This window comes from Vidua macroura, chromosome 3, assembly GCF_024509145.1.
Source record: "Vidua macroura isolate BioBank_ID:100142 chromosome 3, ASM2450914v1, whole genome shotgun sequence".
NCBI lineage: Eukaryota > Metazoa > Chordata > Aves > Passeriformes > Viduidae > Vidua > Vidua macroura.
The window spans coordinates 46,613,981-46,637,136 of NC_071573.1; the positions used below are offsets into that span (position 1 = coordinate 46,613,981).

The following is a 23,156-nucleotide window of genomic DNA, read 5'->3' on the forward strand; positions in this document are numbered from 1 at the left end:
AATTTGAAGGGAAGGAACTCGCTGCAGCAGTGTGGTGTTTAAAATTTTTACAGACCATTAAACTAAGAAGAAAAATTGGAAGGTTTTTTGGCATAATCACTTTTAAACATTTTGGGTGGAGCTGAGTGGATTTGCCTATAAAGCCAAAAGATCATAGGAGGAATGGAGTTACTTCTGCAGCTGTGTGGCATTGTTGCAGTTTTTTCTGGAGGGTGGAATATTTCACAAACCTACAAAGCTCTGATTTATACCCTAGGTTTTTTCTTCAAAGAATGAACTAGCTCAGATATACTATTAAAATGTTGGAAATCTTTTTTGTTATTTGTACATTTGGTTATATTTGGTTTTCAGTTTGTTTTTTTTTCCTAAAATGAGTCATGGTTGAAATTAAAAACCTAAGTCAATATAACTTTCTTCAGTACTAAAGAAAAGATCTTTTCTATTCTACTTCTCAGCTTGCTTATATCCTGTTGTGTGGCTGGGTTCAAGTGCTAGGAGATAAGTCAGATAGGATCAGCTGATTATTTGTGATAGCTACAGTTTGTTTTTTAACTCTTTTCCTAGACTGCAGTAGCTAACAGATTACAAAATCATTATGCCAACACAGGTGTTTTGGCATGAATTGTGACAAGGTCATTGTGAGACTATGGTGCATGATTTTTACTATGGACTTAATAAGGCAAAGTCACCTTATAGTTTGCCTTCCCCTACAAGTGAATTGCATGATGTGAGAAAATCTGATTGAGTTGCACTTATTCCAGCAAAGACACAGACTGTGCAGAAGAGGAGAAAGTGCTCATAACTGAGCACACCTGGGGCCTATAAAGTTATTTGTGCATTTTGAAGGCATCTTCTGTGAGCAAGCATTGCTCAGTAATAACTTTTATGGATAGTGTGAAGTTTGCTATAACAAATACCGAAATTCTATATAGTTTTGCATATAGGTACTTTATATTACTGTGAATATGAATGGTACTTCTGAATATAGAGTGCATTTCTGAAAATCATTAGTGAAAGTCATGTAGCTTAAGATATATGTAGAAATTTGTTAAAATGGGAAATTAAGCATGCATGTCTTACAGAGTGAACTTAGTCACATTTGATATCTGAGAGTGTCATTAAGATTATGGAATTATCATTCAGCATGGAATCATTATTTCTTTAGAATGTGAAAGTAGATTTTGACTACAATAATATACAGTTTGAGAGCTGTGGCTATACATGAGGAAGACTGTATTGATTTATTTTCACTAGTATTACTGGGTAGAAATTGAAATATTTAAGTGAATAATTTTGGTGAATTGAGCATATTAATTTATATTTTCTCAAATTTAAAAGCCAAATTTGTGTAAGTAACTTGATTGTAGTAGATTGTTTAAATTCATAGTAAGCCATTCTGTTCTGGAGCAAGTTGCTGAGAATTTGTGGCTGCCCCATCCCTGGAAATGTTCAGGCTGGGTTGGATGGGGCTTTAAACAAGCCTTGTCTCATGGAAGGTGTCCCTACCCACAGCAGGAGGTTGGACCTAAATGATCTTTAAGGTCCCTTCCAAACCAAGCCATTCCACAATTCTGTGATGGTCTAATGCACAGTCCAGTGTACTTTGAATACTTCCCTCCATACCTGCTGTCATTAGGACAGTCCTGCGCTCTCTTCATCAGCATGGGCATTCCTGCCACCAGAGCATCAAAACAATAAGGAAAAAAGTTTGATCTGACAAAAACCTTAATCTTTTGGGGTGGTGATTTTGGTAGGATTTTTTTAGGTTGCCTCAGCTTTCTTATCTGCTTGCTGTACCATTGCATGATCACACATGCCAGTGAAAAAAAAGTGAGGCTGCCTGGCTGAGGAAGCTGTGGAAGTTGTGGTCCAGGTTTTTTCCATCTGCTGTGGATGAACATCACAACAGTATTTCCTAATTTTGGTAGTATAGAACAACTTTCTCAGTGCTGCAATGAACCTCCCACATCTTCCTTGCACTTTATCTTTTAAAATCTCTAGTTCACTGAAGCAATTACTAATTTTACTTGAATGTTTGCTTGTATTTTTAAGAAATAACCACCAGTGAGGAAATACAGTATGCTGTAGCACTGTATGCAGATAGAAGTATTTTCAGAAATCTTTCCTAAACATTTGATTTATTTCTACTTTTTTTTTTTAATCAAGAAAATTTAAAGAAAAACAAGAAAAGGCAGTTTTATTTTTGAATAATGTAAAATAGTCTGTGGTTCAAATTGGTATAGCAGACATCGGTTCTGGGTTTAAAAAGTGATCTTAGAGGAAAGAGGCTTGTACACGGCAGCAGTTTGGGATGTACATATATATAGAAGGGTTCTTCTATGTAAGTCCTCTTTTTACATACCTAAATGGGAAAAATACAGAATATGTGTATTATGTCAGAGACTGTTATTTATGTGGACCCAATTAAGCTATAAATAACTGCAGACAATGGGGAACACCAGGGAATTAACTTTTTTAATAATTTTTTTAAGTGTTCTCTTCCTGCAATAGGAACTTTGAAAAGTTAACAGCTTTTATGTTACTGAGAGGGCAGAGATAAATAATCAGATAAACTTGAATTAATTAAAGCAAAATTTAGAGAAATCAAATGAAAACCAGAAAATACACTGCAGATCTAATTAACCTCACATTTAAGTGCTTCCATCTTGACTGCTTCAGCTGTTTTATGAGAGATGCTTTCCTGCCTCTAGTTACTGCATTTGTGTAAACAAGGCTAAGACAAAAAACTGCATGTTCTTGAACATGAAATTACGCAGAAGTTCAGTTGCTCTTCTGCTATGTCATTTATTCTTTCATTAAATCCAGAGGTACAGTTAGCAGTGTGTCAATAAGCTATATGCTATGCTCAGCTTAATTGGTGGATAATTTCCCTCCCTCTCTAGGAAACGATGCAACATCAATAGTCAACTGTCTTCACATACTGGGACAGACCTTGGATGCGAGGTAACACTGATTAGATTTTCTAAAGTACAAGAAAAATCACTGAAGAAAGTAATGTGCAGTAACATTTGGGCTATCTGTGTAAGGCTACAGAATTTCACCACTTGAGAAGTTACAGTGCTGAAAAGAATTCCCATTGCTTAGTTACTAGGATTTGACAGGACAGTATTTGTAGGTTACACTTAAAATTTCATTATGGATCTGTGATGTCCAGAAACTTCTACTGTTAGTTTATGTGGTTTTAATTATGTGACTTTCTCAAAACCAAAGTAAAGTTAGAAATATTTTATTATTTTCCTTATACTGTTTAATCAAAAAAATTCAGGAGTTAAATGCACAGTGAATCTGTCTCATAGAATGTCTTCTTTGCAAAATTAATTCAGGTTCTAATTTGCAAAAAAACCCTTTTGCCTAGAATTCAGTATTACTTTTATGTTAAATTGAGCTCCTTTAACTATTATTGTGAGGTTTGTGGATGAGACAACATTGATAGGGGAGAGTAATGTGTTGCTTTTCATTTACTGTAAAGTCAGCCATCTCTGATGAGAGCTGATTTTTAGATTTTTGCAGTTTTAAACACAATATGATTGCTTAAAGTGCCTCCATGGAAATTTTAAGGTAAATTTTTTCACTTTGCATTAAGTTTCAAAACAATTGTCTATATTATGTGCATATAGTTCTCTTTCTCAATATCTTTGCAGTTGCTTTTATAGACAAGTTTTATATTCCATTTGCTAGGGGATAGAATTGTGATCTAGCCATTAATATGACTCAATTCTTGCATGGTATGCCTTTGGTTTTTTTGTCTTAAATTGTCCGTGGTCCATGCAGTTACACAGATGGAATACAGATACAAGTGAAGATCACTAATTCAGCTCTTGGTAGAGATGTGAAAATAGCTGGAGATTAGATGGAGATTAAGGAATTAATGGAAGTAACATGGAAATTTAAAGATATTGCTCCTGAAACTGTATATATTCACTCTTTAAAATAAACAATCAGACTAAAAGAACTGGACTGATACTCAGTTTACAAAAAAACCCATCACCTCAATTTATTTCATGTGTGCCTAAATGCATACTTTCCTTAAACAAAGGATCTTTGTAATTGAGCTAGGTAATATAACGTAATAATTCTCCTGAATTATATCTTTACATCATTGATTATGGTGCTGTAGTTACATAATAAATGCATTTATTGATTGATTTGATCTAACATATGTGGTTGTTTTTACTCATTCTTTTCTGATGCCATTGTTCTGGAGACAGAAATGTGACTGTTATAATTAGGAAGATTTTCTGAGTTCTAACTTGAGACAGTTCTTCTCTTCCTAGAATCAGAAATCACAGACTTACAAATTTTTTTTTTTTTTTTTTGTTATGTACTTTTTGGTTTTTTTCCTGTCTGAAGGCAAATTAATCACTTTATGAATTTTGAAGGACTATTTGCTCAGCAGTAAAACAGATAAACTATTCTTGTGTTCTGCAGCATACCTATGAAACTTGTTTTCAGTCAATTATTCTGCTCTGAGGAGATTTTACAATGTTAAAAGATGAAAGATTTTTCTTCAGAGCTCTGTTATCTAGTTCATCTAAGCCAAGACTAAGCTTTATTCCATGCTTGTCTAACAGAATATTCTTTTTCATTCTTTTTGCATGCTATAAACAGGACTGTGATGAAAACTGGTCTGGAATCTGTTAGGATGGCATTGAGAGCATTTTTGGACAATGCTGCTGAGGATCTAGAGAAAACAATGGAAAATCTTAAGCAAGGCCAGTTTACACACAGCAGAAACCAGCCAAAAGGAGTTACACAAATCATTAATTATACCACAGTTGCTCTCCTGCCAGTGTTATCTTCACTGTTTGAGCATATTGGACAGCACCAGTTTGGGGAAGATTTGATATGTATGTATCATATTATCATATATGTATGTAGAAGGTCCATGCCATTAAAATATCTGTAGTGAGCATTACTAGACTCTCAATTCTATTAAAGAAGGACAGATCATATGTCATTTTGACAAAATTTTTATTGATTTAATCAAGCATTTGCAGTAGTCGACCAAAAACAATTTGCAGGTTTTAATGGACTCAGAATAAATATTGAAGCAGATGTGTCCCTGGTTACAAAGTCAGAAGGATCAATTTTGTTTATAACTTTATCATAGATTTACTGTGACTTTCTTGTGTGTAAGAATTCACTTTGTGTAAGTTACTTTTTCTTTACTCTGTCTATAAATAAGGTTATGCTACAAGAATGGTGTTGCACCATCATACATGCACCTCAATTTCATTTAGAGGGGAATCTGGGTCGTTCCTTAAATTCTGAAAATTTAAGAGAAAAGGGAGAAGTGGAAGGAGCTCCTGATGAATTCAGACACCAGAGAAGGAACTCTATATATAGGATTTTTGTAAAGGTTCTGATTGTAGTGGATTCAATGATCCTTTATTTTCCCAAACCCAAAATTTTGCAGCCAAAATGCAGTCTGAACACAAAACTTGAATTTTGTTTATTTTAGGAACTCATAGAAGTATCACTTTAGATGGCACTAAAGAGCGAAATCCTACCCTGTGTAGGATTCTGTGACTCTGTGACTCAGTTGTGAAAATCCATGAGAAGGACTTGGAGGAAAAGAATACTGAGTTAGATTTTTTTTCTGTTTTTGGAATCTGTAAAAAGTATTATTTAAAGTAGCCATAAAAGAACACTTCAAAAATTTGGAGTTGCATTGATGGATTTGAAAGTCGTGAGATGTAAACTTCCACTTTTTTCATTCAACTATTTCTGTAAAATTCCAGAGACTTTGGTATCCAGAAAAAGTAATGTTTTCATCATAAACCACTTTTTCAGGCATCAATATGTTCATGCCTTGTATAATTTTTGGTCTCTGGTATCCCATGTTTTAGAACTTAATATTTAGCTTTGAATTCATTATAACTTCAATTGGTGTTCTTAATCAGCTATTCTACATACATCATGCCAGTGTAAAACACGGAATTTAGAATTCATGAACTGGGAAAGAATAGTTATTTAAAAATGGGGCTATTTATTTTATCTAGAGCATAATAGAAAGATTAGTTTTTCTTACATACAACTTGTCTTTACATTTTGTTAAGAGTAGGATTTATCTTATTTCTACAAGCATCTTGAGCCAGTGCTTGTACCTGAGAGTAGTGGTGATGGAATACTCCATGGGTGGATCATGTACAAAGATGGGTCAGTCTACCTGAGGTTACTATTGTGGTGTAAAAGCACTTAATTCCAAGATGATCTGAATTAAAATCACAGTACAATAAAGGGTTGGGCCATGTAGCTTTGATAAATATCTTGTAGGCTCTCCTAGGCCATGAATTCTTACCCTGTTTTACTCACAGTATTTCATTCGTTGCATGTTGAGGGATGAAATTAGCACTGTAGGAGGGACTACGAAACACACCTATGGCAAGAATGGGAGTGTTGACCTTGACGGTCCTTACACCGTTACACTGTTGCTGCAGAGTGCATTACAAAAGCATTTTTTCAAATAAATTTTAGGATTATTCTCACAGTTTTATGACTGAATTACTTGATAATTTTAAAACATACTTTGGTGAAATATTCATAAGGACTAAAGAATTATTTATTGTTTTTAATCCTTTGTAAGTTTAAAGTGTAAATTAAGTATGTGCTATTGGCTGGTATCAGTGCCTAAATTTAAAAAAAATAGATAAACTGTGATTAAAATAATTAAATATCTGTTTAACAGGATTGCCTTTATTTTGCACAGTGGTATTCTATTTGTAAAGGTGTCATGTATGAAGAGTTGTTATGCCATTAATTCAATAAAATTAATGCACCAGTGGAATATGTTTACTATTTTAGCTATTAACAAGATATTTAAGTAAATGGAAATTTTGAGTAAAAAGTATAGCACTTGGACATCCAAAGACTTTTTATTTAGTGGGTGATTTCTGTGGATTGCCTTTGTTAGCCTAATGTTTTTCATTCCATTATCGTCTGAAGTAATTTATTTTAATTCTTTGGGAATGTATTGCAAAGAAAAATCTCTTCGTAAATATAATTTTCTTATTCTCTTTAGTGGAAGATGTTCAGGTCTCTTGTTACAGAATATTGGCCAGTTTATATGCTCTGGGAACCAGCAAGAGTATCTATGTAGAGAGGTAAGAAGGAAAATAGTTCTTCTGTTTTTAATATTTGCATTTATATTTAGCATCATGAATTTGCAGTTCAGAAATTAATATAGGAGAGTATTATTGCAAAGATATCTTGAGAGAACATACAGATGTGCTCAGATGTTAAGTGGAATGCAGGTGCATTTACTCTAATACACTTGAAATATTGCATTATATGTTTGTCACAATACTCTTCTTAATTAAAATAAAAATTACAAATAAAATTATCTGACTTTATAATGAACAGCACTTGATTTGAGGGTTAACTAAGGTATTGTAAAATTATGTCATTCAGCTCAACAATTGTAGTCTTCCTTCTGTAATGTTTATTGTGATGTATATTGTTTTCTCATTACCCTGAGTTTAATTTTATTTGTCACTTATACAACATTTCTTTTCTAGCTTTTACCCAGGTAAATGAGGCATTACAATTGCTGTTTTATACATCTCTGTATCTGCTAACCCCCTCCAAGTTACATTTGGTCTGTGTGAAAAAATAGAGATACCTAGAAAAACTCAGTTCTTAAAACTGAATTGTTGCACTGTAGTGACTAACAGTGTTCTGAAGGCAGGCTAAACAGAATGCATTCATTTCAGATATTGGCAGCAGTAGTCTAGGAAGTTCACTGTCTAGGAAGTGACACTCTGGAGCAGATCAACCTGTGCATAACTCCAGAGCAGCCCCATGACATACCCTTGCTTGCTTGGTGGTGGTATCATAGGCAACAATATGAAAAATCTTTGAGGCCAATATTTAAATTAAAAAAAAAAAAAAACCCAAATCAGGGAAATATCAGGTCTTGTTGATTTCATTAAGGACATAAAATTAATTTATTTTGCTGTTTGGCAAATAAAGGATATGGGATTTCTTTTGAAGACAAAATATATCAGTGTAACTGACAATTTTTGTGTATGATTGTCTGCCACCAAAATCAAAAAGCACATGCTCTTCATACATGTGTGTGATGGATGTATGTTTTGCTTATGAAGACTTAAAGAAAAGGGGAAAAAAAAGGAGAAAACAGTATGAATAATAATGAGAATGAAGTTAGAGTTAACAAAATCAAGTTTAATTAGTTAGATCTAGAAAAAATCAAATATCCAAGACTGAGATAAACTATAGACTGAGGATGAACCTTGTTAAATCACAAGATCAGTTTTGAGGTATTTTTTTCCTTTTAACTTGAAAGTTCACGGTTCTCTTGAGTTCAAATCCTCTTGGAATTTCTGTCACATGTGATTTGGTTTCAGCTAGGGATTTCTCACCTTTCTAAATTCTGCTGTGATCAATTCAATTGAAAATTAGAAAGACTAGTATAGCTGCCCTGTGAAGAACCCAAGTGAAGTGACAGGACATCACTTACTTCTTCCTAGAAACAGGCTTTTTAAATTTGGACACACAAAGAATTTTGATTGTCAAATAAACGTCATATATTTGAAGATATAAAACCAATGGCTTTTTGATAAAATTTCAGAGTTCTTGATCATTAGAAACAATTTTCCACTCACTGAAGAACTTGACTTTCATACTAGACTAAGCGTAAAAGTGATTATCATTATTTCTCAGAAAAATGAAATACTACTTAGATAAAATGATAGTTGATTTTGTTCTGTCCAGTAGCTTTTTCTTAATAGTAAGGATTATACAGGCAGTAAAGCTGAGAGGAAAGTAATAGAACAGAAGATATTTTTATAATTACTTTGGTTTCCCCTGCATGTTTTTCATTTCCTGTAAGCTGTGTAGGCCACCTTTGACATTTTATGTCTTTACATATCATTCATATATTAGCAGAGGGTTGCTAGACTTAATTTTCTATTACATGTTCTTGTGTTGATGATCCCAGTAATGTCGTGGCTTCTCTTTGAAATGCATTGATCACAGAACACAACCCCAAGGTGTGGTCAGTCAGTACTTACCAGGTGACTCCAATGGTGGTCCTTTCCAGCCTTGCCCATTCTGTGGCTCTGTGATCAAAGATGTGTGTCATTAATGGTGTTTGTTAATTCACAGGCAACGATCAGCACTAGGAGAGTGCTTGGCTGCTTTCTCAGGGGCCTTTCCAGTGGCTTTTTTGGAAACTCATTTGAACAAACATAATATCTACTCAATCTACAATACCAAGAATGCAAGAGATAGAGCAGGTATTTCCAGAAACTGACATAATGATTATGAAAACATGATTTCACTATAAATGCTGTTTGCTTTAAGATGTGTGATTTTGAATACATTTTATAGAGGGAGAATTTTCTTGTAATTTCACGGATGAATTTATTTTCTAAATCTTTCTTTCTAAATCAATTTCTTTTCTAAATCTGGTAAAATTGATCATTATAATGATGTTACTGATATGTTAATTTTGAGATACTGTTCTCAAAATACCACTTTGGAATTGAATTAATGAAGGGACTGCACATTTTTAGTACCTCAGATATTCTATATTTGAACATAAAATTAAGCATTCTTGTCAGTAGCTTTGGTTCCTCAATTTACATAAACAATTTTGGGTCCCTAAAACATACGTGCTTGCAACTGAAGGAAAATAGCTTTGCTGTATTAATTACATATTGTGCCCTTATAAAATAAAAAAAAAAAAATTGCAGAGTAGTATGTAGATTGGTTGTAATTTTGTTTGACATAAAAGGCAGTACAGGTGCTTTACAGTGACGTTATGTATGTTTACTTTACCTATATCTTTTTATTCCATTCTTGATATTTCTTATGCTGCAACATGATTGTTGAATAAGGTCACATGCACAAACTGTTCTTGCAATAAACAGAAGTTGCAGTAGAACTTCACAAGCTCTGCATATATGCTGAGTCTGTATCATATTACAGATACACAAAGATGACAGTGTATGTTCATGTAAAATGCCAGTTTATAATGGCAATAATTTTATAACTCCACCTTTATTTGTTAAAAAAGGGATCATAGCAGATTTTTTTCTCAAAGAAGCTGTAGTATCCAAACTTGAAAATATCAACAATTATGCATACTTGCCATATATTTTATCTATTTTAGTATATCTGGAAGGATTATCCATTCTATTGTCATGATTTTTAACAGAAAATGGAAATTTTTTTTTCCAAAATTGCATAATCTTTAATGACACTATGTTATGTCTGTGTAAAATGTATTTGCTCTAAATAGGAGAAGATATTGCTTTGCAAAAAAGACAACAAGGGGTTGTGGAATGCTGGTAGAGACACTTGTATTCACAAGTTGCAGGCTAAATTCTTGCTCTGTAGATACCTGTGTATGTCATGGTATGTGTCTATTAGTATGTTAAACATTCAGGAGATATAAATTGTGCTTGCAGAGATTTTTTTGTAGATGAAAGAAACTGCCTCAAAAATCGAGGCAACTGCAGTGCCTTTTCAGAAGAAACTGAAAATTCAAATGAATTCAAAACTAAACATTTACAATCACATATTCACCTCTAGAATCAGTTTCTCAAATCTGCTCAAGTTGTTAGGACAGGCAATGGTCTCTGTTTGTTCTATTAGAATTACAGGTCTCATCTGATGTATTGTTGAGAGATATTTCATTGTATCAATTTGTTTTCTCAACTGCAAAACTTACACTGGAAGGGATTTTGAAATTTAAGGTTTATTTTGTATACAGAAAAGTGCATCTGATTTCTCTGAATTCATTCCACAATATTTACATTGTTGAAGCCTTCATACAGAAATTTTAATTACAGAACTGTTCATATAAACAGTTTATTGCTCAACAGTATGAAAGGATGTGGTTTTTATTGTTGTGTTGGGTACGTTTCCTTTGGATCACAAGGGTGAAAATGTAAACAGAAAACAGAAGTTTTATTGAAAAGCAGCTGAAAAGCTGTGTTCCTTTTGTGACCTAGTTTATTGATTTTTGATATTTTTTTCCCAACAGTTCTCAATTTGCCAACTAGTGTAGAAGAGGTTTGCCCAAATATTCCTTCCTTGATGAAGCTAATGGAAGAAATAGTGGAACTGGCAGAATCTGGTATTCGTTACACACAAATGCCACATATCATGGAAGTCATACTGCCTATGCTGTGTAGTTACATGTCACACTGGTGGGAGCATGGGCCAGAGAACAATCCTGACAAGGCTGAAATGTGCTGCACAGCCTTGACGTCAGAGCACATGAACACTCTCTTGGGTAACATATTGAAAATCATCTATAACAACCTTGGTATTGATGAAGGAGCCTGGATGAAGAGATTAGCAGGTAAGATGTGAAAATAAATTAATAAACAAGAAAATGTGTGTGTATATTCAGAATGTATGTGTACACACATAGACTCTGAATCGCTCTGTATTTACCCTGTTAAAGCTGGAATAGAAGAACACTCATATTTTTACATTTTTAAACAATGCAGATCTGAATGAACCAGAAATACCAAGTATAAAGAAAAAAACAGTGTAAACAGTATATTTTAATCTGTCTATAAATAATATAGGAAGTACATTAGAATATTTCTTTTTCCATAGAATCTGCACATGTACCTTTTGCAGTATATTAAATTCAAGGACAATAGTAATTTAGCCCCATTTTCATTATATAGCAAATTTTCATTTGCAGGCATTATACAGTTCCTTGCTATTCCATATTAGTGCTGGATCTTTAAAACTTGGGTTTGAAGGTGTATATCTAACATATCCATTACATTGAAATGTCGAAATTCTCATGTCATTTTAGTAATAGTTACATTGACTTCATCTTCTGAACAACTTGAAATTAATTTAAAAACACTCTAATTCTCAGTGTTGCAATCTCTGAGGAAAAGGCACTTCAGTGGTGTGAATTCAATTTTTTAATATGACTTTCTTACGACTTTTCAGTATTTATTGTAGTAGTAATTTCATTCATGGTAGCATTCAGAATTCCTAGTGTTTTGAGAGTTAGTAATGTAGTGCATTCTAAGAATAGGTAGCAACTGCCTAAAATTCTGTGTAATTTAATCAGTGTGTTACAAATGGTTTAGCACCAATGGGCCTAGTTGAAGTGCTAATTTACATAACTGTTGTTATGAGTAAATTTTCAAAAAGCTTGTGCTGACAAGTCTGAAATGAATCAGTTGAATCACTCCCATTTTTGTCTACATACAAGACTTCTTAATGTATTGAAGAAATAGAGGCAAGATGTTTCCATGGGTTTTCAAATAACCGGAGCATGCTTTCCAGCTCCCCTTCACTCAAGCAAAGTTCAAAGCAGGAGCTAGCAGCCGAGAAAACTTGTGCATGCACTATGTAGCTATATGTGTATCCATCCATACCATTAAACAACTTTGGCGTTGCTCAGTAAAACTATGCAGACAAATACCATGCTGACAGAATTCCAGTAAAGAAGTGTTTGAAGTTTTATGATCTTGCAGCCTTAGTCTATGAAGTTGCAATTTCTGCCCTCAGACAAAGTGAATTGACTTTGTGAAATCCTGACCACATTTAATTCTTGGCAAAACTTCTGCTGATTTCAATGGGGGCAGGATTTCGCTCTGTAGCCTAGAAGTAAGATTTAAGAAAGCGGGAAAAGGTAAAAGATTTTAGTTATATTTTGTGGCCAGGTATATATTATAATATTCATTGCCTTAAATAGTGTTTTCCCAGCCCATCATAAGTAAAGCGAAGCCAGAGCTCTTAAAGACACACTTCCTTCCACTGATGGATAAACTAAAGAAAAAGGCAGCAGTGGTTGTATCGGATGAAGAACATCTAAGAGCAGAAGGCAGAGGTGACATGTCGGAGGCTGAACTGCTCATCCTAGATGAGTTCACCACTTTGGCACGGGACCTCTATGCCTTCTACCCTTTGTTGATTAGATTTGTGGACTATAACAGGTATGTGGAGAGGAATAGGTCAGTGAATCTCATAAAATCTTCCTTTTTATTGATACCGCCTCTTGTCCCTTGATGTGCCTAGCACTGAATTAAAGTGGCTTTTACTCAGTCTGACAATCTTGCAGTTGCTCAAGCTAATGCTTTCTGACTTTTAGGAGGAGCTGGGGTCTTTTTGAGAAGAAAACAAAACAATTTGCAATCCAGATCTATTGCATTAGAATTAGGGTTAATATTAAGGGATTGTAAGGGTTTTGAAACAGGACATGAAAAAGCCACTGCTACCAGAAAGGATTAAAAGCATATATTATTGATTTTATTGACTTGTATCCTTGTAAAATGTTGAAAAGTGATTTCAAAGCATTAAGACAATGAGGATTATCCTCTTTTTCACCCTTTTACCAAATTTTAGGGCAAAATGGCTGAAAGAGCCCAATCCTGAAGCAGAAGAGTTGTTCCGCATGGTGGCTGAGGTTTTCATTTACTGGTCAAAGTCTCATGTAAGTAATTCCTTGGTAAATACTTTTTTAAAATGAGGTTTCTTAATAGGTAGTTATTTAATGGTTATATTTGTAAGTCACATATAATGACAGAAGTGAAACTGCAGATGGGAAGGTATTAATGACTCACATTTCTGACACTTTTGAAATGGCAGAGAAGATAAGAGAGTTGGATAGGTATTTTGTACAATAGTAAATTGATTAAAGATATTTTTCTTACAGATTCTAGTTTGTTTGTTGTGAGTTTGTTTCTTGGGATTTTTAAAAATATGTTAAACTCATTGCATTTTGTATTCTTACCTTTTTTTCCTTTTCAATTATTTTAATGCAATAGACTTTTTGCAATCACACCTAGTAAGCACTGATACTTGTTAAATAAAACATGATTCAGTGAATACTGGAGCACAAATAATTAAAAATCCAGAAGAGACAAATTACTTTAAGGCATTAGATCTTTGTATGGACTGTTGTCTGTGCAAAATTTCTTTATTTGCTATAGCTTCAATTGTCTCAAGTCTGGGGAACAAGATACCTTATGACTTCAATACTTGTGCCTGAATTTGGCTGTAAGATTTATTATAAGCAACGCTGTACACAAAAAGTGATTATGCTGTAGGTAGATACCAGATAATGAAATCACCTGTGTATACATAATTTCAATCTTTTATTTAAATATTTTCTTATTTACCTGAATGTAGTGGAAGTTTGTAATGGGGAAAAAATAATTAATAATTTATTAGTAAGGGAAAACCTGGACAATATTTTTATATCGAATTGGAAGAGGACTAAGATTTTTATCTTTTATCTTTATGTCTTTTTCATAGCTAAGGAAACATTTCCTGCTCTGTAACATGGGGAAAATCCCCAGACATACACTACCTGAGTTATGCAATGTAAATGAAGCTGAAATTCGAGGACATTGTTGATCATCTATTAATTTTTACTGGTCTTGTCTTAACTTGTGGATTTGACAGATTCCTACTTAATTTGTATTTTTATTTAAGGTATGTTTGAATTGAGTACTCATATAAATGCTTCTAACTGAGATCTGTATATTTCCAGAATTTCAAAAGGGAAGAGCAGAACTTCGTGGTACAAAATGAAATCAACAACATGTCTTTCCTTATCAGTGACACCAAATCTAAGATGTCTAAGGTAGCGTATTCATATTTTTCTCTTTGCAAAGGGAAGGAGTCAGGAAGATTCCAGAGAAGCACCTTTTATTGTTTTATTTTTTTGGACGGGAGGGGATTTGCTTTTGGTTTTCTTTTTTTCTGGTGAGGAGGTCTATTGAAAACACTGGGTTGAGATGCAAAGCACAGTCATTTGAGTAACACATTGCAAAATATTGGCAATGTTAAAATGCCAGTTCCATTGGATGAGGTCACACCTGTATAGGTAATAAGGAAATTGTCAAACCAGAGACAAGTACAAAGTTTCTAGTACAATTCTTTTATTTAATATTGAATTTGGTTTCTTTTTCATCTTTACTTTATTCTGCAGGCAGCAGTTTCTGACCAGGAAAGGAAGAAGATGAAGCGAAAAGGTGACCGCTACTCTATGCAGACCTCTCTCATTGTGGCAGCACTGAAGAGATTGCTTCCAATAGGCCTAAACATTTGTGCTCCTGGAGACCAAGAGCTAATTGCACTGGCCAAAAATCGTTTTAGCATGGTAAGTACTCTTTTTGCACTTCTAAAAGTTAAAAATATTTACTAATCTAATTTTTAAGTATTTCATCCTGTGTTCATTCTTACAGCATGACACAGAGAATCAAGATTATAATTCTGTTTTATAAGGGCACAGTGGATGATTATGGTGTATATCTACATGTTTTCCTCATGGCTTAAAACATTTCAATTTGAACATACTTATGATCAGTATGAATGTATTTCAGAATATATCAGTATATGAATATATCAGTATATGAATAGAGATAGCATTCAGTAGTTGAACTAGTTATTTCTTTCTCTTAATTTTTAATGCAAAATAGTGTTTGTTATATTTTATGAAGATTGAATTTGGTTGGAGTTGATCTCTAAAGTCTTTTCCAATCTAGTTGATTCTGTGACTCTCATAAAATTAAGAACTAGCTGTTTCCTAACTTCTGTGCCCAATATCGTGACTAATTCCTTTTAATCACTCTCATGTGAATGAAATAATTTCTGTAGGGATAGACTGTTTCAAAAGTGATTCTTTTGGGTATATACTCACAGTGTAATAATTTTATTTTAATTTGGAATATACTCCTTTTCTCAAGCTGTTACACTTTCTACACTTCAGGGGGTTTTATGACCATTGGACTCCTGAACTGAAAAAAAGAGAACTCATATCATAGAAGGCTCTGTTCATGTTATTGGTTTTATTTGGTCAAACTTTTGGTATATGTATGTTAGCAACTTTAATTCAGGCTCACATTTAGTGTGTTAGTGTGAACAGATATTTATGATGCCATCTAGAACTTGGTCCTGTAAGCTTGGTTAAGAAAAGGTTTGTCTCTGAGATTTTTCTCAATCTTTTACATTGTCAGTTTCATTCATCATCTCATGAAGCCCAAGGTTGATATTTAAATGAATCATAATGTTTCCTAATTACCTTCTATTCCTAATTTATATGATTTGTAATCTATTGGCAGAAAGACACTGAAGATGAAGTACGAGATGTCATCCGCAGTAATCTTCACCTTCAGGGCAAGGTAATCTATATGCAGTTTTAAATTTAATTTTTCTTCCTTTGAATTCATTTGTTGGTGCTGTATAATGACAACCTGCCTTGGTTCATTAGGATAACTTGTAGCCCCTTATTCTCTTTTCTCAAGTAATTTGTTCATATTAACTATTAAATGTTAGGTTTTTTATAAGTGTATGTGCATTATATACAATGGCATATGTCAAATCTCTCTTCATTTACACCATTAGTACAAAATTGGAGATGGAAGGAAGTTCTATCACTGTTTAAATTCCACCTAATATTATTTGAGATAAAGTCTGCAAAATGCTCGAAGTTACTTAGTATCGACTTGAAGTGTAAATGAAAAGGAAGCTGCCATTTTGATGTACTCTGAAAAGTGAGAAATCTCCAGTTTTCTCAGTTTGGTTCCTGCTTTTCAGACCTGGGAAAAGAAGATATTTTGGGAAAAAGTACAGATTTCTGTTACTGAATTCCAGTTAGTGCCAGGTGAATAGCTTTAGGGGGAAAGTCTTGAAATGGCCAGCATAATGAAACTGTTTTATTAATGCTTCAAATAAAGAAAAAGAAGCCAGAATATGGAAGTATAATAAAATTATGCATGTGTCCCCACTATTGAAGAAAGACAGAATTGTACCTATGGATGTTGTTTTACTTAGGATTGTTCTCTACCTCCTCCCCCTGCCCCATGTTTTATTCAGCTCAGGTGAAAACTAAACTGCTGTTTTCTGTGCTTATTAAAAGGTCACAAAAGAGTAAGCATGAGTTGAAAATCTGGTGCTTTTTTTTCTGAACTGTTATTTAAGAATCATTCAGAAGTCTAGATTCCACTGCAATCAGTGCATGGCAGTAATAATTCTGTTTTGATGAGCTGGTAGTGGGATGGTTCTTCCTGAATAATATGTGAAGATTAATTTTCTCCATCATATTTTCCATATGTCTCTGCCATGTTAACAACAAAAGTGTTTAATCCAGTAGTTTTAAATTATAGGGTTTGCACATAGAAAAGTTTACTCTGGAAGCAAAAGATTTGGTTAAATCCTAAAGCCTTGAAATACTTATCCTTATATAGCACATATTGTTATATACTGAGAAGCAAAAAACACATGGGCAAAGTACTAGGAAGAAAGCAGTGTTTCTGAAGGTCTTAATAAGCAACAGTACTTAAAAATGTGAATGCCATGAACATAAAACCTTTGAACATGAGGTGATTTTGTGTATAAACTTCAATAGTGTTTTCTTAGTGGCAGTGATACATATTTCTATTCTGGCATTTTCAGTATGTGTACATTGTAATTTTGTGAGGCATGCATTTACAAGTCTTGCCTGGGATTTCATGTTGCTATTTAGCACTTACCCTCCTGTTTTAATTGCTTCAGTTTCTGTTTTGTTTCTTCAGTGATATGTTCTGCTGTTAAGAAATTTCTATCTGTTTCTGCTTTGTTGCCTGGAAGTCCTGTTACGTCCTAATCCTTGATCTTTGCTTTCTCTTCAGAAGCTTCCTATGCTTCAATTAAAAGTGCTATTGTTAAGCAACATACATCTTCTTTGTTTAATGAGAATAAAAATGCTTTTAAATTTCTTAGATTGATGCAATTTCACAGTGCCGTGATAATTAAGACAAAGGTAATTTTAGCTAATCCAAAATTTACACTGTTGGATTTTCCAGTTGTAAACTTTTCATCAGTGACTGTAGAATTTCCTATTTTTAACTGAATTGCCAGTGGAAGATGAAAATCTGAAAGAGAACTACATATTACATAGATAACAAAACTAAATTGCTATTGTAGTTAGCTTTATTTTACAGCTGTTTACATATTGCTTTAATAACTTCTAAAAGCTCTGATTTAGACCTGTATGTAACTGCAGACAAAATGGTGATTTATCAGTGACACATTCTAGAGCTAACACTAAATGTAAATGTGTAGCTAGTTACTTAAAGTACAATGTCTGAAGTTAAATTCAGTAGTTATGTACAAATTACAATACAATTTATTCCGTAATTCTCTGATGTCATTAGGGTTCAGTCACTATACAGTCAAGTATGATGTTTCTTGTTACAAAAAATGATGCCATCATGCATAGACTACATTTTTGTCATCTAATTGAATCAGATATAATGGGAATGAGGGCCAAATGGTCTTATAAATTGACATTATTATTTTCTACTATGAGTTAATATGTAACTTAGTTATAGTGGTGTGTGTAAAGTGGCTTTCAAAATATAGGAAAAATACTGCTTCTTGAAAGGCTGGTTTGCTTCCAACCATAACAATATTCTTTCTTTAAATGGAGTTTTCTCTTAACCACTTCTTTTCACAGACGCCTAACACTCTGTTATTTACATTAGAGTTAAAATGCAATTTATCTAGATTCATTTTTAGTGTACTACACTGTTAGAGAATCATCCTTCTGAATCTTTAGCTATTAATGTTATGGCGTCTATTTCATGCGTTTGTCTACCTTTGTCTACATTTGTCTTCACCCTGTTTCTGTCTTTCCTTTCCCTGCATGCCTGCATGCTGTTACTCAGTACCAAGCCTTTTATTTCAAGAAATTGATGATGAAACTTGCATTCATTTTGACATGGATGAAGCTCAAGTCACCAAAATCTTCTTCCAGCCATTCTAATTCACACCTTGAAATGCCAGCTACTCATACCCTTAGAAATCTACCTATACAAAAACGCTGTACCTTGATAGAGTGTGAGGAGTCCTCAGATCAAAAGACATCTCCACTTGTGATTAAAAAGTCTTTTGTGGACTATCCATTCATGATGATCCAGTCAAATGCTCACACAAAGACTGTGGATGTGACTGTTGAGAAATGGAAAAGCCAAAAGGTGGAAGAAATGCCTGCAAAATGTGGCTTTCTAGGTTATAATAAGCTATTAATGAACGACTGTGTAAGTTTTTAATCATTCCTGGAACTTGAGTAAACCGTGTATCATGATATGTTTTGGGGAGGTGAATTAGTGTTGTTGTCTCATCTTAGGCACAAATTGAAATCTGGATCCATAAAGAAGTTTTAGACAACTAAGTGTTGAGTTCAAGCTCTATGGAAACCTGTAGGGTTTAGCCACCCGAGTTCTCTAGCCATCTGGGCCAATGTGTCTTCAACAGTAACTGCAGAATCAGGAATGATCACTGGCCTCAGTTCTCAGTGAAACGGGTCATCACTGTCATTTGTGCAGTAAATGGTTGCAAAGTGTGTTTCATTGGTCTTGATTAGCAGAAGGAGTGAGGAGACAAAACAAACCAAAAAGAAATCACCAATTGTAAAGCAGAGAATAACTGTGGTAAGCACATCAACAAATAACAGATTAATGAAGTAGAAAAAACTAAATGTAAAGAGAAAAACTTGATAAAAACCCTTTTGCTTCTTACAGTTCTTTATAATTTGTAGGCTGCTAAGCAAATGCATCTGGATTTCATTTTTCAAATTAACTTCTAATTTTTTAGCTAATGATCAGTAAAATTAGAATTTTCTAATGATTAAAAAAAATTTAAAATAAATAGTAACAATACCTACTAATTTCCATGACTGAAAACTAAGTAATCCCAACTAATAGAGCAACACTTTTTATGTTGTTTCATTTAATAATGGGAAAGGCAGTGTACTAAGTTATGTCTGTGTACCTCATATTCATTACTTTTCCTCAAATATTATATTCATTGCTGGTGCCATTGCTATTTGTTGATGAACGATTTTTTGCTATTTGTATGATTATTAGTGTTTTAGTTCTGTGGGACAGGTTGCCCATAGAAACTGTGGACGCATCATCTCTGGAAGCATTCAAGGCCAAGTTGGACATGACTTTGAGAAATCTGGCTCATGGAAGGTGTCCTTGTGTATGGCAAAAGGGTTGGAATAAGATAACCTTAAAGTTGCCTTCCAACCCAAAACACTTTGTTTTCTGGAAGCTCTTAAAAAACACTATGTCTGTTCTCACAGTGTAATGGATGCTGGATGGGTTATGTAAAGCTGTAGGTTAGCCATATAAAGTGTTTCAGTTTGCCTTTGAAGCTGTTTCTCTACTAGTTAAACTGTTTGGAACATTTTGCCTTGGTGACATGTGAAGTCTTTCTCCTGCAGCTTGAGGATCCCGCCATTAGATGGCAGATGGCACTTTACAAAGATTTGCCAAACAGGACAGAAGATTCCTCAGATCCAGAGAAGACTGTGGAAAGGGTCCTTGATATAGCTAATGTGCTATTTCACCTGGAACAGGTTAGACACATTTTACCAATTCCATTGCTTCTTAATCTAAATATTCACCCTTTTGTTTGTACTTTCACCTGCTATATTTAATGTTATATTCTTTTTTCTTTCTTCTGATAGCTACTGTTTACATGCTTAATCCCGTGTTTTGTTGTCCAATATCATGGTAATATCTATCTTGCAGTGCATTTGCAGCAGCTACAACAATTTGTTTGGCCAATCTGGAAAACTCATATATTCTTTGCTGCATTCAAGAAACAGCAGAATCAGGGTGGAGGAATCATTTTGTCTGAAAAAGTTCTGTCCAAAACTTTAAATCACTTCAGAGTCTGGCAAAAAGCTCTGTTGAATTATTTAATGCTTTTTGCAATAATATATGAGCTTCCCATGTGGCCTGGACTACAGTAACTTTTATTTAAGTAATTTTGGTTTTTATTTTGTGTCCTTTCCATATTCTTTAAAATATGAAGTTAAAAAATCTCCTATGTGGATACATCTTACAGGTCAAAAACTAGTTGATAGTTATTTTTGTGACTTTTCTCTTTGAATTATTATGCACTTTAGATTCATTATGTTTTTTCCTTTTTAAAATGTAGTGAAAAAACAGGACATTAACTTGGAAGGTGTTCCTAATGGCAGAAATGAGCACAACTGGTTGCACACCATAGGCTACAAACTATCTTCTTATAAATTTTACTAATTTTTTTTTGCCTTTTCAAAGAACGTTTGAAAATTCAAGGTTCTCTTGAATTCTCATTAGATTAGTTAGTTTCACTCAGAAAGTTTTCAGATCCAATGTCAAGAAGTTTCCTCACTGTCAGGAAGTCATTGGTTCAGTCAATAGGAACCTGAGAGATATGTGAATGTACTCGTATACACACTCTGCAGAAGGTGTGTCGATGTGAATATCCATGTCCTGTCTGCTGCATCACACAACTCTTCTTCATATAATTTGCCAGCCTTGATATGGATTTGCTGCAAGTTCAACAGCCTTACACAGTTTGGTAGAAGAGAATGAGGAGGAGTCACTAATTTTTACCTGTTCCTGAATATGTGTGGAGCAAGCAAAAAGTGATAGAAATTTGGAAGTAAATCCTTGTCAACCACGATTTGCTTATAAGAGAGAGCAAGAGAGGAGAATTGGTGCTGATTTGAAAGGATATAGGTTTGCTCTGAGGAAAGAAGACTAGAGAAAAGCTAGAAATATGGGTGGGGGGGAGGGAGGGAAAGGTTTCCTCTTCTACCTGGGTTTTTATCAAAGTTGACTGAGATGATCCAGCAGTAGTACAGAACAGGATGGATTCTCATTGTAATACCAGATCAACATTTAAGATCAGTATTTCTGATCAGACTTAAACAATTTGTTGACAAGTTTTCTGCTTTTTTTTTATGACTGCCTTGCATCTATTTGTTTAATCTAAGATTTAGCCCCACAGCTTTTCTTATCTTCTGTAGATAAATGCTCACAAGCTTTTGTTTCTGAAATGGGAGATCTGGTGTCTTTAATGAATATATGAGCACTGCATCTGTTTTTATGATAGTCTTGAGTAATCCTTTGCTCTCTGTATGCAAATACTCTGTTCTCTATATATACATACCCCAAATGTTTCTGTATTGCACTGGCAATGATCAGTCCATTCTTTGTATTTGCTTTCCATGCAGACCTAACTTCTTTGTTTTTACTGTTTTCAGAAATCTGCTTGCGTAGGCCGAGGCTATTTCTTTTGGGAAAGTATAGAGTGATTTATAATTGTTTGTGAAGATGTTACTAATTAGCTAACTTCCACATTTGGATTTTCTGACTTTTAAATTATTAGTGCTGGCATTTCTTTTTTTGTGACTGTAAAAATGTTTGCAGTGAATGCTTTTTTGTCCTTTCTCTTAAAAATATTTTTCTTTTGCATTTTATCTTTTATAAAGAACTTATTTAAGGTTTCTACCATTTAATCTTACAAGTATAATTACATATTTCACTGAATGGCAGTGTTTTCGTCTAATTAAATGTTCATTGTTTAACTATTAATATTTTTTCATATTTCACTAAACTGGATAACCAAATTTGGATTGAATATTGAGTCTACATAAATATCGGAATTGTCACTACATATTTGACATATAATGCTTGATTTTGTTTCAAGGGAGAATTACCAAGACTTTCGGGGTAAAAATGGTGACTTCCACTGGCTTCTTTGATGCTGTTGGAACACAGAGGAGTGTAATTGTTTGTAAAATAAACAAACTACCCATAAAAAACTAAACAGCCTGCCCCAAAGTTCAACTCCCCTTAACTCTACAACAGTTGCATAGGTTAAATAAAATTATATAATATTTATGGAAGATGTGTGAAATAAATCACAGAGACTGTAAATAGGCTGTGAGAAAGGAGTGATCCATAGCACTGTCTGCAATCATAGTTCCCAGTTATCCAGTCAGGACATATACAGAAGTATGCAGGTGCTCTTCAGCACCACAAGAGTAATTTTCTTGGGCTGGAAACAAGAATAAAAGGTGAAAGAAGAAATCCTAAAGGCATAAAAGATAAATATGGAGTACACCCTATTTCATCTCATGTTACTGTAAAGCCAAGATGCAGAAAGAGAATATATTTTAAGACAGAGCTGTAGTTTTCTGAAATGTAGCTAAAGTGTTTTGAAGTATTTTATGTACATTCTGTCTGTGCTACTTCATAGAAAAGATTTAGTCTTAAGTCTTTGTACTTGTCACTCTTTCCTAAAGCTAATTCCTTTCCATCGTAGCTGATCATGATAAATATTACAAAGATTATTTG

General features: G+C 33.8%; 1 protein-coding gene across 1 annotated transcript in view; it reads left to right on the forward strand.

The window, feature by feature from the left end:
- RYR2 (ryanodine receptor 2) overlaps positions 1-23,156 on the forward strand; it is a 386,286-nt gene that overhangs the window by 303,451 nt on the left and 59,679 nt on the right. The window contains exons 64-75 of the mRNA XM_053974163.1: positions 2,904-2,964; positions 4,630-4,868; positions 7,043-7,124; positions 9,148-9,278; positions 11,033-11,353; positions 12,722-12,962; positions 13,372-13,459; positions 14,522-14,614; positions 14,963-15,133; positions 16,095-16,154; positions 20,243-20,377; positions 22,061-22,100. Of these exons, the coding sequence (XP_053830138.1) occupies positions 2,904-2,964; positions 4,630-4,868; positions 7,043-7,124; positions 9,148-9,278; positions 11,033-11,353; positions 12,722-12,962; positions 13,372-13,459; positions 14,522-14,614; positions 14,963-15,133; positions 16,095-16,154; positions 20,243-20,377; positions 22,061-22,100 (1,662 nt within the window). The remainder of the gene's footprint in view (positions 1-2,903; positions 2,965-4,629; positions 4,869-7,042; positions 7,125-9,147; positions 9,279-11,032; positions 11,354-12,721; positions 12,963-13,371; positions 13,460-14,521; positions 14,615-14,962; positions 15,134-16,094; positions 16,155-20,242; positions 20,378-22,060; positions 22,101-23,156) is intronic.